This window comes from Ammospiza nelsoni, chromosome 4 (assembly GCF_027579445.1).
Source record: "Ammospiza nelsoni isolate bAmmNel1 chromosome 4, bAmmNel1.pri, whole genome shotgun sequence".
Lineage (NCBI taxonomy): Eukaryota > Metazoa > Chordata > Aves > Passeriformes > Passerellidae > Ammospiza > Ammospiza nelsoni.
In genome coordinates this window covers 46,590,643-46,603,823 of record NC_080636.1, presented here as the reverse complement: position 1 = coordinate 46,603,823, position 13,181 = coordinate 46,590,643, and the positions used below count along the sequence as shown (strand labels likewise).

Here is a 13,181-nt window from a genome sequence, read left to right as displayed (position 1 = left end):
TATTTACGTCTATCATAACAGGTCATTGATATAATTGCAAATATTAAATTACAGGGCCTGTAAACTGGCAAATATATTTTGTTTGATTCATTCTCATGTGTTGCAAAACTTTGCAATGTAGAATTTTATTTTAACATAATGCAAGGGGAACAGATGATATTTCTGGGATCTAATATTGACAGACATTATTTATGAGTCTCTAGAGTAGCAAAACATGGTGCTTTAAAACCTATTGTCCAGATATTCTCCTGTTTTCTGGATATTCTTTCTTGCCCAAAATTTTAGCCATTTTGCTTACCTCTGATGTACAGTATTTAAAACACTGATGTTTTGCTTTCATATATTTAAATTTCCATACCTTTGCAGCAGCATTTATTATTTTGACATTTGAGAGAAGTACCCAGAGGGAAGCACAAACTTATGGGCACAGAATAGCCTGAACAATGTCAGGACAAGGCTGTGCCTGTTCCACATGAAATATAGTTGGTTAGTAATTCTAATCAGAACTGGGGAAAGAACCAAAGCCCCTTTCAGGGGCAGAATGTTTCTCCGGGCTGTCTTTTGGATTTGGAGGTCAAATTTACGTGGCAGATGTGATAAATTCCATGCAGTGAAGAAAAAACTCCAGTGATTGGGACGTGATGAATGCTCCAAGACTTGTTCTAGTGAAGATGCTATCCTATGTTCTCCATGTCGGTAATCATCCCCCTCCAGCCCATATAATCTTATTTTTTCGCGAATCGCTGTTGGATTTTGCTGGCTCAGAAGCCGCTAGCATTTTTGCGATGGAAGTTAAAGACATCCCCTTTCGAGGCTGCAGGCGAGGGTCGATGCACGCCTGTAGGTGGAGTTAAATATCAAAGAACCGGAGCAGAGCGCGGATCCCGGCGGGGGCAGCACGGATGAGCCCTGCTCGGCTGTCCCATGGATTCATCCCCGCAAGAGAGGAGGAGGTGTTCACACCAAGAATAGTTAGCGGATGACTTATCTCCCGCTAGACTAGTGCAGCTGGGAAAGGCAGAGCGCTGCGAGGCACCAAACCCCTTCTCCAGGTCGGATGCAGACGCGGAGAAATGAAAACTAAATACAGGCAGGGCACAGCAGTGCCAGGCAGGGAGAGGGGTTGTGCCCATGGGGTCGGGGCTGATCGCGGGTGTGAGCATCCATTCCTAGAGGGATTTGCAGGAATTGCTGGTCCGAGGTAGCTCTTCGTGTCAGGTGACAATAGAAAACAAGAACCACCCGTTCTTTCTTACTGTTTCCAGTCAAGATTGCTCCTAATGGTCATTTGACCTCCCTTTTTTTAATCATATCCAGGGTACTAGCGGGGAACAAACTGCCTTTGGCACCACGTCCTTCTACACTCCCCTACTTTTTTTTTCCACTTCTTTTCTCACTTTTCCGACTTTTCCATGCTGGAAAATACACTACCAGGTTCTTTAACTCACAGAGATAAACTCTGTATTTTGGTCATCCCTTATGCGGCTATGCTGTATTTACCTTGTCATTTTAATTGCCAGATTTACCTTTGGGACTTTAATTGCCATCTATAGACTTTGTTTACAACCGCTGCTTGTATTTAAAGAAGAATTCGCAGAAAATTAAAACTTTTGCTGCCTCCTCGGATCTTCCTCGGTTTTTTGCAGGCTTTTTGGGATGGAGGAAGGATTTGGGCTTTTCGGCGCGCACCGTGGGATGCTCCGGCATCCCGGTGACGCTCCCGGGCGCCGCGCCGGGCGGAGCGGCAGAGGGCGCTGCGGGCCCGCGGGAGGCGCTGCCAGCGCCGCATCTTCCCGGGATAACGGGACCCGCAAGTTCCCTCCAGAGCTGCCTCCGAAGTGCGCGGAGCCCCGTGCCCGGTTCGCGGGCAGCCCGCCCCGCTCCGCTCCGCCCGGCTCTCCCGGCTCGCTTCCCGCTCCGGGCGGGAGCACCCGTGGGACCCGCTCCCCGCTCCCGGGAGCTGCCCCCGCTCCGCGCCCGTCCCGCTCCAGCCGGGGCGGCCCCTCAGGTGCGAGGGGCGGGCCGGGGCGGGGCGGCGCGGCGCGGCGGCCAATGGGCGCCCGTGGGGGGAGCCGGCCCGGCCGTCAAGAGGGCCGGGATCCATGAGCGCCGGGCAAAGTTGGGTCCGGGCGTTCGCGGATCGCGGACCGGCTGTGCCGCCGTGCGCCCGGGCATGCCGGCGGGGCGGCGGGCACCGCGCGGGAGCGGCGGGCCGCGGGGGCCCCGGCGGTAGCGGCTGCTGAGCGGCGATGCGGCGCGGCGCCCCCGGCCGCCCCCCAGCCCCGGAGCGGCGGCGGGAGCAGCGGCGGCACAGCCGGAGCCGGAGCGTCCCGTGAGCGCCCGCTCCGCTGCCTTCTGCGTTCGGAGCGCAGCGTCCGCGGGTGCCGAGAGCGGCAGCGGGAGCGGGGCAAGCGGCGGCGCCGGGCCGCCCCCTCGGGGCGCTGCGCCCCCGGCTCGCCATGGGCCGCCCCCCCGCCGCCCGCGGGCCGCCGCCGCCGCTGCTGCTGTCGCTGCTGCTGCCGCTGCTGCCGCCGCTGGGGAGCGCCGCCGCCGCGGAGCCGCGCCAGGTGTTCCGGGTGCTGGAGGAGCAGCCGGCCGGCACTTGGGTGGGCACCATCGCCACCCGGCCCGGCTTCACCTACCGCCTGAGCGAGCACCACGAGCTCTTCGCCATCAACGCCACCTCGGGCGCCCTGCACACCCGCGCCACCATCGACCGCGAGAGCCTGGCCAGCGACGTGGTGGACCTGGTGGTGCTCTCCAGCCAGCCCACCTACCCCAGCGAGGTGCGCGTCCTGGTGCTCGACCTCAACGACAACGCGCCCGTCTTCCCCGACCCCTCCATCGTGGTGACTTTCAAGGAGGACACGGGCAGCGGGCGCCAGCTCATCCTGGACACTGCCACCGACGCCGACAGTGGCACCAATGGCGTGGACCATGGCTCCTATCGGATTGTGGCCGGCAACGAGGAGGGCCGATTCCGCCTGAACATCACCCTCAACCCCAGCGGTGAGGGCGCTTTCCTGCACCTGGTTTCCCGCGGAGGGCTGGACCGGGAGGCCACCCCCACGTACCAGCTGTTGGTGCAGGTGGAGGACAAGGGCGAGCCCCGTCGGCGAGGGTACCTTCAGGTCAATGTCACCGTCCAGGATATCAATGACAACCCGCCCATCTTCAGCCAGACGCTTTACCAGGCTCGAGTGCCTGAGGACGCACCCGTCGGGGCCAGCGTTCTCCAGGTGACTGCGGCCGATGCCGATGAGGGCACCAACGCTGACATCCGCTACCGCCTGGAAGGAGGCGATGGCAGCGGTGCTGGGGATGGGGCTGGCAGCCTCCCGTTCGAGGTGGACCCCGAGAGCGGGGTGATCCGCATCCGCGACCGCCTGGACTACGAGGTGCGGCAGCAGTACTCGCTGACCGTGCAGGCCATGGACCGCGGTGTGCCGGCGCTGAGCGGCCGGGCCGAGGCCCTCATCCGCCTGCTCGACGTCAACGACAACGAGCCCCGGGTGAAGTTCCGCTACTTCCCGGCCACCTCCCGGTTCGCCTCCGTGGATGAGAACGCGGCCCCCGGCACGGTGGTGGCCCTGCTGACGGTGAGCGATGCTGACTCTCCGGCGGCCAACGGGAACATTTCCGTGTCCATCCTGGCAGGAAACGAGCAGCGGCACTTCGAGGTGCACAGCAGCAAGGTACCCAACCTCAGCCTCATCAAGGTGGCGGCCGCGCTGGACCGGGAGCGCATCCCGGCCTACAACCTTACCGTGGCAGTGGCGGACAACTACGGGGCCCCACCGCCACCTCCAGGCTCCCCCACTTCTGTCTTCTCTCCCGAGGGAGCGGTGGCAGCTCCCGTGAGCCGCTCCTCGGTGGCCAGCCTGGTGATCTTTGTGAACGACATCAACGACCACCCACCCGTCTTTGGGCAGTCGGTGTACAGCGTGAACATCAGCGAGGACGTGCCCGCGGGCAGCTACGTGCGAGGCCTCAGCGCCACGGACCGGGACTCGGGCCTCAATGCCAACCTCAAATACAGCATCGTCTCGGGCAACGAGCTGGGCTGGTTCTGTATCAGTGAGCACAGCGGGCTGGTCACCACGGCCGTCCCCGAGGGCACGTCCAGCTCCAGCAGGCTGGACCGGGAGACTGCTTCTCAGGTGGTGCTCAACATCAGCGCCCGTGACCAGGGTGTGCAGCCCAAGTTCTCCTACGCGCAGCTGGTGGTGACCGTCCTGGATGTCAATGACAACAAGCCTCGCTTCGGTCAGCCTGAGGGTTACCAGGTGGCCCTGGCTGAAAACTCCCCGTCAGGAACTGAGCTGCTTGTCCTGAGTGCCACTGATGGGGACCTGGGGGACAATGGGACTGTCCGCTTCTCCCTGCAGGAAGCCGAGCCGGTGCTGGCAGCAGTTGGCCCCTCCTTTGTGACCCCTCGCCAGATGTTTCGTCTGGACCCGGTTTCAGGCAAGCTCAGCACTGTCTCACAGCTGGACCGGGAGGAGCAGTCTCACTTCTCTTTGCAGGTCTTGGCCACTGATTTGGGCTCTCCTCCCCTTTCTTCGGTGGCCCGAGTTAACGTGACCATCCTGGATGTGAATGACAATAGCCCCGTGTTTTACCCCATTCAGTATTTTGCCCATATCCAGGAAAACGAGCCAGCTGGAACCTATGTGACCACCGTGTCTGCCACGGACCCCGATCTGGGCCCCAATGGAACAGTCAAGTACAGCATCTCAGCTGGAGATACCTCCAGGTTTCAGGTCCATGGGCACACAGGAGTCATCACAACAAAAATAGCCCTAGACAGGGAGGAGAAAACTGCTTACCAGTTGCAGATCGTGGCCACTGACGGTGGCCATCTTCAGTCTCAGAACCAAGCCATTGTCACCATCACTGTCTTGGACACACAGGACAACCCTCCTGTTTTCAGCCAGGGCACATACAGTTTTGTTGTCTTTGAAAATGTTGCCCTGGGTTACCACGTGGGTACTGTCTTTGCTTCCACCATGGACCTCAACACCAACATCAGTTACCTGATTACCACGGGTGACCAGAGGGGCGTGTTTGCCATCCACAGGGTGACGGGGCAGATCACCACAGCCAGTATCATTGACAGGGAGGAGCAGGCATTTTACCAGCTGAAGGTGGTTGCCAGGGGTGGGGCGATAACTGGCGATGCCGTGGTCAATATAACTGTCAAAGACTTAAATGACAATTCCCCACACTTCATTCAAGTGGTGGAAAGTGTAAATGTTGTTGAGAACTGGAAAGCTGGGCATACCATATTCCAGGCCAAAGCTCTTGATCCTGATGAAGGTGTTAATGGCATGGTCCTTTACAGCCTTAAGCAAAACCCAAAGGGCTTGTTCTCAATCAATGAGCAAACTGGTGCTATAAGCTTAACAGGGCCGCTTGACATAAATGCTGGGTCTTACCAGGTTGAAATCCTGGCCTCGGATATGGGGGTGCCTCAGCTGTCCTCCTCCTTTATCCTGACTGTCTCTGTCCATGATGTAAATGATAACCCGCCTGTGTTTGACCAGCTTTCGTATGAAATTACTATTTTGGAGTCAGAGCCTGTGAATTCCAGGTTCTTTAAGGTACAGGCTTCTGACAAAGACTCGGGAGTGAACGGTGAAATCGCTTACAGTATAATTGAAGGAAATGCTGGGGATGCCTTTGGCATATTCCCAGATGGCCAGCTGTATATAAAAAGTGAACTGGACCGTGAGCTTCAGGAAAGATATGTTTTACTGGTCGTTGCCTCTGATAGAGCAGTAGAACCACTCAATGCTACTGTGAATGTTACTGTGATTCTGGAGGATGTAAATGATAACAGGCCCCTGTTCAACAGTACCAACTATGTGTTTTATTTTGAAGAGGAACAGAGAGGTGGGTCGTACGTGGGTAAAATAAATGCTGTAGATAAAGACTTTGGACCGAACGGTGAGGTCAGGTATTCATTTGAGCATATGCAGCCAGATTTTGAGCTGAACACAGTAACTGGGGAAATCAGGAGCGCTCATCAGTTTGACAGAGAAGCTCTCATGAGGCAGAGGGGAGCTGCAGTGTTTAGCCTTACAGTAATAGCCACAGATCAGGGGTTGCCAAAGCCTCTGAAAGATCAGGCAACTGTACAGATCTACATGAAAGACATCAATGATAACGCACCCAAGTTTTTGAAAGATCTTTACCAAGCCACTGTATCAGAATTGGCAGCAAATCTGACACAGGTGCTGCGAGTTTCTGCCTCAGATGTTGATGAAGGGGTTAATGGGTTGATTCAGTATTCGGTAATCAAGGGAAATGAAGAAAATCAGTTTGTAATAGACAGCAGCACAGGCCAAGTGACCTTAGTAGGCAGACTGGATTACGAGGCTACTGCATCGTATTCCCTTGTCATCCAAGCAGTAGACTCCGGAGCTGTTCCCCTAAGTTCAACTTGCATGTTGAGCATTGATGTGTTGGATGAAAATGACAACAGCCCTTCCTTCCCTAAATCAACCCTGTTAGTGGATGTCTTGGAAAATATGAGGGTTGGTGAGCTTGTGTCATCTATCACTGCCACTGATTCTGATTCAGGCGACAACGCTGACCTCCACTACAGCATTACAGGCACAAACAATCACGGGACCTTTAGCATCAGTCCCAACACCGGGAGTATTTTCCTTGCCAAGAAACTGGACTTTGAGACACAATCTCTGTATAAGCTGAACATAACGGCAAAAGACCAAGGGAGGCCCCCGCGATCCTCTACCATGTCAGTGGTCATACACGTCAGGGATTTCAACGATAACCCTCCTTATTTTCCTCCAGGAGACATCTTTAAGTCAATTGTTGAGAACATTCCTGTGGGCAGCTCTGTCATTTCCGTGACTGCTCACGATCCGGACGCGGATATTAACGGGCAGCTAACGTATGCCATCATCCAGCAGATGCCGAGGGGGAATCACTTCCGTATCGACGAGGTGAGAGGGACGATATTTACCAATGCTGAGATCGACCGGGAGTTTGCCAACCTCTTTGAGCTGACGGTCAAAGCCACAGATCAGGCCGTTCCCTTGGAGTCCAGGCGCTTTGCCCTCAAGAACGTGACCATCCTGGTGACGGATCAGAACGACAACGTGCCCGTGTTCGTGTCGCAGAACGCCCTCGCCGCCGACCCCTCGGTGGTGATCGGCTCCATCCTGACCACCATTATCGCTGCGGATCCCGACGAGGGTGCCAACGGGGAGGTGGAGTATGAGATAGTCAATGGAGACACCGAAACCTTCATCGTGGACCGCTACAGCGGGGATCTGAGAGTGGCCTCAGCCTTGGTGCCTTCTCAGCTCATCTACAACCTCATCGTTTCTGCCACCGACCTGGGCCACGAGAGGAGAAAATCCACCACTGAGATGACTATAATCCTGCAGGGGGTTGACGGGCCTGTTTTCACTCAGCCCAAATACATCACCATCCTGAAGGAGGGCGAGCCCATCGGGACGAACGTGATCTCCCTGGAGGCGGCGAGCCCGCGGGGCGCGGAGGCGCAGGTGGAATATTACATTGTGTCTGTTCGCTGCGAGGACAGGAGCCTGGGGCGCCTCTTCACCATCGGGCGCCACACCGGCGTCATCCAGACCGCTGCCATCCTGGACAGGGAGCAGGGAGCACGCCTCTACCTGGTGGATGTTTATGCCATTGAGAAGTCATCTCTTCTGCCCCGCACGCAGCGAGCAGAGGTAAAGGTTTATGCAGTAATTATTTGTCTTGTTGCTCCTGGGTAATTCCAGGATTATGGTTGGGTTTTCATTGAAGTTGTGGTGTCAGTGTTGGGCATGAGCATGGGCTCTGAGCAGCTCATGTCATGGAAGTTCTTGCCATCCCTTCCTGGCTGAGTCCCTCCAATGACAGGTCTCCTCACACACCTCCAATTTTGGTTACTTTTCTACTTAACTCACTGATGAGTATGAAAATGGTTTTGTTTCTCTTCCTGGATGTGACAGGTGGTAAAAGTGTAACATTTTATTTGGAAACTTCCCTTATCACAAAGCCATTTGCCTTGACTGAAGGGTCTTTAAAGGTTTTCTGCCTGACTAGCTTGAAAAGCAATGGGTGGAAACCAGGTTTGGAACGTCATCTGTGAAGTACAAGTGTTTTATTTGCTCTGTTTTCAGTCACAGAGCTGATCATTCACACTGCTCCTGCTGTCTTGTGTGGTAATGCTGAGAAGCCAGGTGTGAGAATGAGTCTTGTGTTTGCTTGAAGTTGCAGCATCTCCTGGAGCTGCCTTCTGCACTTCACCATGGCCTTTGACTTGCCATTCCTGGGAATTTGGGGCTGGCCCTGCTGAGTGGGCCAGCCAGGAGAGGATGGATGGTGGTAGTGTGTAGTGGTTTAACCCTTGCCCTCTCTGGCTGAACATGCCCCTCAGTGCTGCACAGCCCCACCGATCCCCCAGCCACACTTCCTCCTGGGAATTAAGTGTTAGTTTTGATACTGTGGTGGTTTGCAGGTTTGGGTTTTTTTTTTGGTTTGATCTTAGCAAAAGTGGTATTTCCAATTCTTACTTGACAGCTGTGGATTTTTTTCTCTTCATAGCTGCTTTTGTTGTTTCTTCTGCAGGTTAAGTATGATCTGTGTGTGATGTTGCTCTCCCATCTGGCAGTGACATATCCTCTCTGAAGTGATTGTCAGGGATTTTGAGCACTGCTCCATCTCAGAGATGTGATCCCATCCTGCTGTGTGTGCAATGTGCTACTGATGGTCATGTGTTGACCAACAGTAGAGTATTGGAAAAAGACCTGTTTTAGCAGTGCTGCTGGTTAAGTAATCCATGCTATTTTTATGAGAATATTCCTGTTGTGTAGGGCTTTGTACCCCTGCTAACAATTCGTAAAAGAGACACCTTTATAATTTTTTCCTTACTATTGTGTCACATTTTGTCTTGGCGGACAGTTGTTCTGAGGGTCAGGCCTTTGCCATTGGGCATTTGGATCATGACCCTTCAGCTCTGAGTTTGAGCAAAGAGTTTCTTGGCTGGGGAAGGACTCATAGGAGACCCAACCCCATGGCTGCAGTATTCTTACGTGTTGTAAAAGCATTTAACATGAGTATTTGCTGAGCAGGGAAGAGAACAACCCTTGAAACTTCAAACCAGTTTTACATTGTTGAATGCAAACCACTTCTGAAATCACAAGCAAATGTTTTATTCTGTAAAGAACACTGAGAGGCATAATTGGGAGTTAGAATTTCCTATTACTGGTTGTATCTTTATAGCCTCTAAAATGTGCCTTCTCCCAAATGTAATTAGCTTACTGTGCTTCTTTGTAAATGTATTATAAATTATAATCAGCTTTCAACTTTCAAAAACATAACCATATGCAGTCTTCCTCTTAACTGTTTTGCTGTCCAGCACAAGAACTGCTACAGTGGCATTCTGTGTGCAAGCTGACTGTCAGTGGGTGCTGAATAAGCAACACAACTTTTTTTCATATATTCATATATATTTTTTTCTATTTGATTTTGTTTGTTGGTTTTGGTTTGGATTTTTTTTTTGTGGGGAAAAAAAACATGAGTATTGTGTATTTTCTTTCTTCTCTTATGAAGAGTGTTGGGTTTTGTGTCTCGGTATGGTTAAAGAAAAGGGAAAAATAGTAATAGGATAGTCTTAACAATATCTACATGATTATTCTTCATTGCCTGCCATGCTCTCTTCCCTGATGCCAGAAATCATCTTAATTGCAGTGTGGCATGTGAGAGAACCACTGAGCACGGGGAGCTGCCCAGTGCTAAACGCGCTGAGTGAGATTGGCACGGAGAGCAGCAGGAGTAAGGAAGTTAATGGATCTTTTGTCTGATACAGACTGCAGCAGTGGGTCTGGGTGACAGGTACCTGGTGTGAAATAGAGATATTTACAGTTTTGAAGCAGTGACTCGGCTTTGTCTGGCAGTACAAAAGAGGAGCAGGCTTGCCTGAAACCACTTGCTCGAGAAGTGAATTAATCCTTGTCCTTGGAAGTGGTGTGATTCTCCCCCTCCTAAATTCTGTCACTAATTTATTTACCTTCTAAAATAATATCAAATACATGGAAAAAATCCACCTAGTGCCCTAACTGAAGAAGAAAGTATCTTTTCAATATTTCTCATCCATCCCTTGTAGGACTTTGTGACCAGAGTGTCCAAGGGCAGAACTTTGCAGTGGCAGGATTGTGGGGAATCCTTGCTGAACCCAGAGCAGCTGACGTGCCTTGAAACTGTTCTGTTATTTTCAGTAAAGTAACAACAAAAGTTTAGGAAGCAAAATGTTTGTTTACAATTTGTGGTTTGTGTTTTCATCACTAGCTTTTTATCTTGTGTATGTTTCTGTGTTTGTTGTTACTATATGGAAAGAAAAGTGGTGGTGGGGTGTGTGTCAGGAAAATGCAAATAGTGAAGTAAAGCTTTCTTCAAATACCAAATATTTGAGATTCTAAAGGAAATTCAAGTGCTTCTTCCAGTGTATTTTACAGCTATATGGTGTAATTTTGGATGGTAGTTGTTGAATCTGAAAGGTTGTTTTTAAATTTTATTTTGGGTTTTTATCCTATTTGTAATCTACAGTGACAGACCAGATGATTTGATATTGCGTGAATGTGTTTGGTGATCAGTCTCAGCTTTTCTCCCTGTTGTATTAATCATTAGGTTAATACAATCATCACTCTTGATCTCATGTGAAAAAGAATAATGTAGGTGTCTTAAAGGGGTCCCTTCAGTTTGCCATTCCAAACCTTTTTTAATGTTTCTGCTGGTGGAAAAACAGCAACTGCTAAACTCCTTTTTCGTGGCTTTCCAACATAAATCCTCTTTTAACCTTTTGGGCAGGGCTGAGGGTTTGACCACCATGATTTTATATTTGATATAGAATGGCTGATGCCTGCTGGCATCCCTTGTACACCTCATGGCTCCCCTCAGCCCTGCCTCCCCAGACAAGCACTGCATGCTGTGGGATATTTTGGGTGGCCTGTGGTGTACCCTGCTTTGTGTCTGGCAGCAATAATAGGAACCCAGGGACAATACCTCATCTTCTGTGCTGTGTAACCAGGGATTAAGAGGAATTAGACAGGATCTGCAGTTTGTGGGTTTAACCCTTCAGTGGGTGGCTTCCTTGAAGGGAGTTGAGGCCCTTTGTATACAATTTATAGGGATTTATGTATCATCTGTGCCAGTTGGGAGGGGGTAACATTTTGGGAGGTGAACTCCTCAACATCTTTCACAGACTTCAAAAAGGTTCATAGCTCCCAAGGAAGGGAGGAGAGGGGTGTACATGAGGAAGGTGTAAAAACTTCAACTGAAAGATTTAGTGGTAGTATTGATTTGAAAATGGAAATACATGGAGAGGCAGATCAGTGGTCCTGTTGGTGCTTTTTACCTGGGAATGTTAGTGTCCTCTCAGAAGAGGGGGATTGTCTTCATTTGCAGGCAGGATGAATTGAGATGCTGGGCTTTCTTCTGCTCTGCATTTGTAGCTTCATCTTGATTCATGATTGCTGTAGGCACAGAGTTTGTGGTGATGGGGAGTGGCTGATGGGCTACAGCTGTGGGCAGCAGGTGAGCAGCATTGAAGGTAACGAGAGCCCAGGGCACTGCCCAACCACCAAAGGGAGCAGAGGGCACACAGGTGCAGGGCATCAACAGGAGGGGATAAAAGGCTGGGCTGAGGGACAGGAAGGGCAGATGTCTGCAGCCTTCTGGAGTGGTGTGGTGTTACTCTGTGTGGGCTGAAGCCCTCTGGAATTGTATGGTGATGCTCTGTGTGTTGTGGCTGTCTCAGCTGTGACAGATGGACACTGTTGGGGATCTTGGACTTCCAAGCTGGGGAGGTGTTTCTGCCTTATTCAGGTAAGATGTGGGCATTTCAGCCAATGCTTGGTTAAAATCTGGACCTTAATGAAGAAAGGCAGGGTGAATAGCCCTGGCCTCCTGGAAAGACAATCGCAGGAGGGTTTGTCTTGATTCAGTATGAACTGCAGCTATTGCCCTAAACCTAGGATTGCATGGTGTGAGGAGCTGATGTGGAGCTTTTTGTCCCAGCCCAGGCTGTGTCCTGTGGCTGTGCTGGTTCTGTGTCACTCCTGCATCCCTGGGCTGGGTTCTGCTCCAGGGCTGTGGTGTGCCTCACCATCCCACTGAGAGATGAACAGGGGTCCAGGCACTGAAGGTGCTGCTTCTCCAGCCAAGCTGGCTAATGCAAGGCTTTACATTTAGTAAGGGAATTAGAAACCCACTTCAGAGAAGTCTTATCTGGCATGTCTCATATTTACCAGCACAAATAAGAACAATGGGGTTCTCCTTGTATTCATGCTATTTATAAATTGGTTCATTCTTTAATGATACATGGCACATCAATTGTTGCCTGAAAAAGGAAACTGCTTATGAAATGTTGGAGTAAACAATGAAAATCTGCTGCCTTGTCCCAGCTCCAAAGACACTTTTTTTTCCCTTCCTAAAACTGATATTGCCGGTTCTAAGAAATGTGTAATTGTTTAAGTTACTGCTGTCATTTGCATGATATGAAAAAGGATCTCTAAGCTGTTCTTGAACTAGAGTGGGAGATGAATGTTCCTTATGTAGAAAACTATTCAAAACCAATTTGTGTGTTTTGGTTCAAAGTTGGCCCTTTTTTCATCCTCTCTAATTTCTTTAATGAATCTACCTTGCTACATGTTCTTAATATCTAGAATTTCTCATTTCTTTGCTATTTTAGCAGCCTTTGGGCATTTTTGCATGTGAGGTCACCTAATAATTTTTATGTTAAAAATCACTAGACTTCTAAAAACAACATTCTTTATTATGGAAAATATTATTTTTCATGCGTCTCTAGTGCAAACACTAGACATTCCTGTAGCCAAAAAAACAGGGCAAAATTTTCATGTGCTTATTTTTGCTAAGTGTTAAATTCTTCATACAAATATCCAAATGCTTCTTGGGTCCTATAGATTTTAATAAGTGAGTCCTTTTCCATGTAAAATGATATCCCCAGGGCTGAGGGAGTGCAGTGCTCTTTCCATGTGTTAGGTGAAGCAATGAGTGGCTGCCCACTTGCTCCAGGAGTTGGTCTCCAAAGCCTGCTTTGCCCTTTTGGTGTCCCCAGCCCTCACCTGTGTTTTACTGGGGCAGGACTGTGTTGGTGGTGGTGTCTGAGACCTTTGCTGTTG

The 13,181-nt window shown here is 50.8% G+C and overlaps 1 protein-coding gene across 1 annotated transcript in view; it reads left to right on the top strand.

Moving 5' to 3' along the window:
• The first annotated feature begins 2,459 nt into the window (after nucleotides 1-2,459).
• FAT4 (FAT atypical cadherin 4) overlaps nucleotides 2,460-13,181 on the top strand; it is a 120,246-nt gene continuing 109,524 nt past the window's right edge. Inside the window, exon 1 of the mRNA XM_059470900.1 lies at nucleotides 2,460-7,727. Coding sequence (XP_059326883.1) covers nucleotides 2,460-7,727 — 5,268 coding nt within the window. The remainder of the gene's footprint in view (nucleotides 7,728-13,181) is intronic.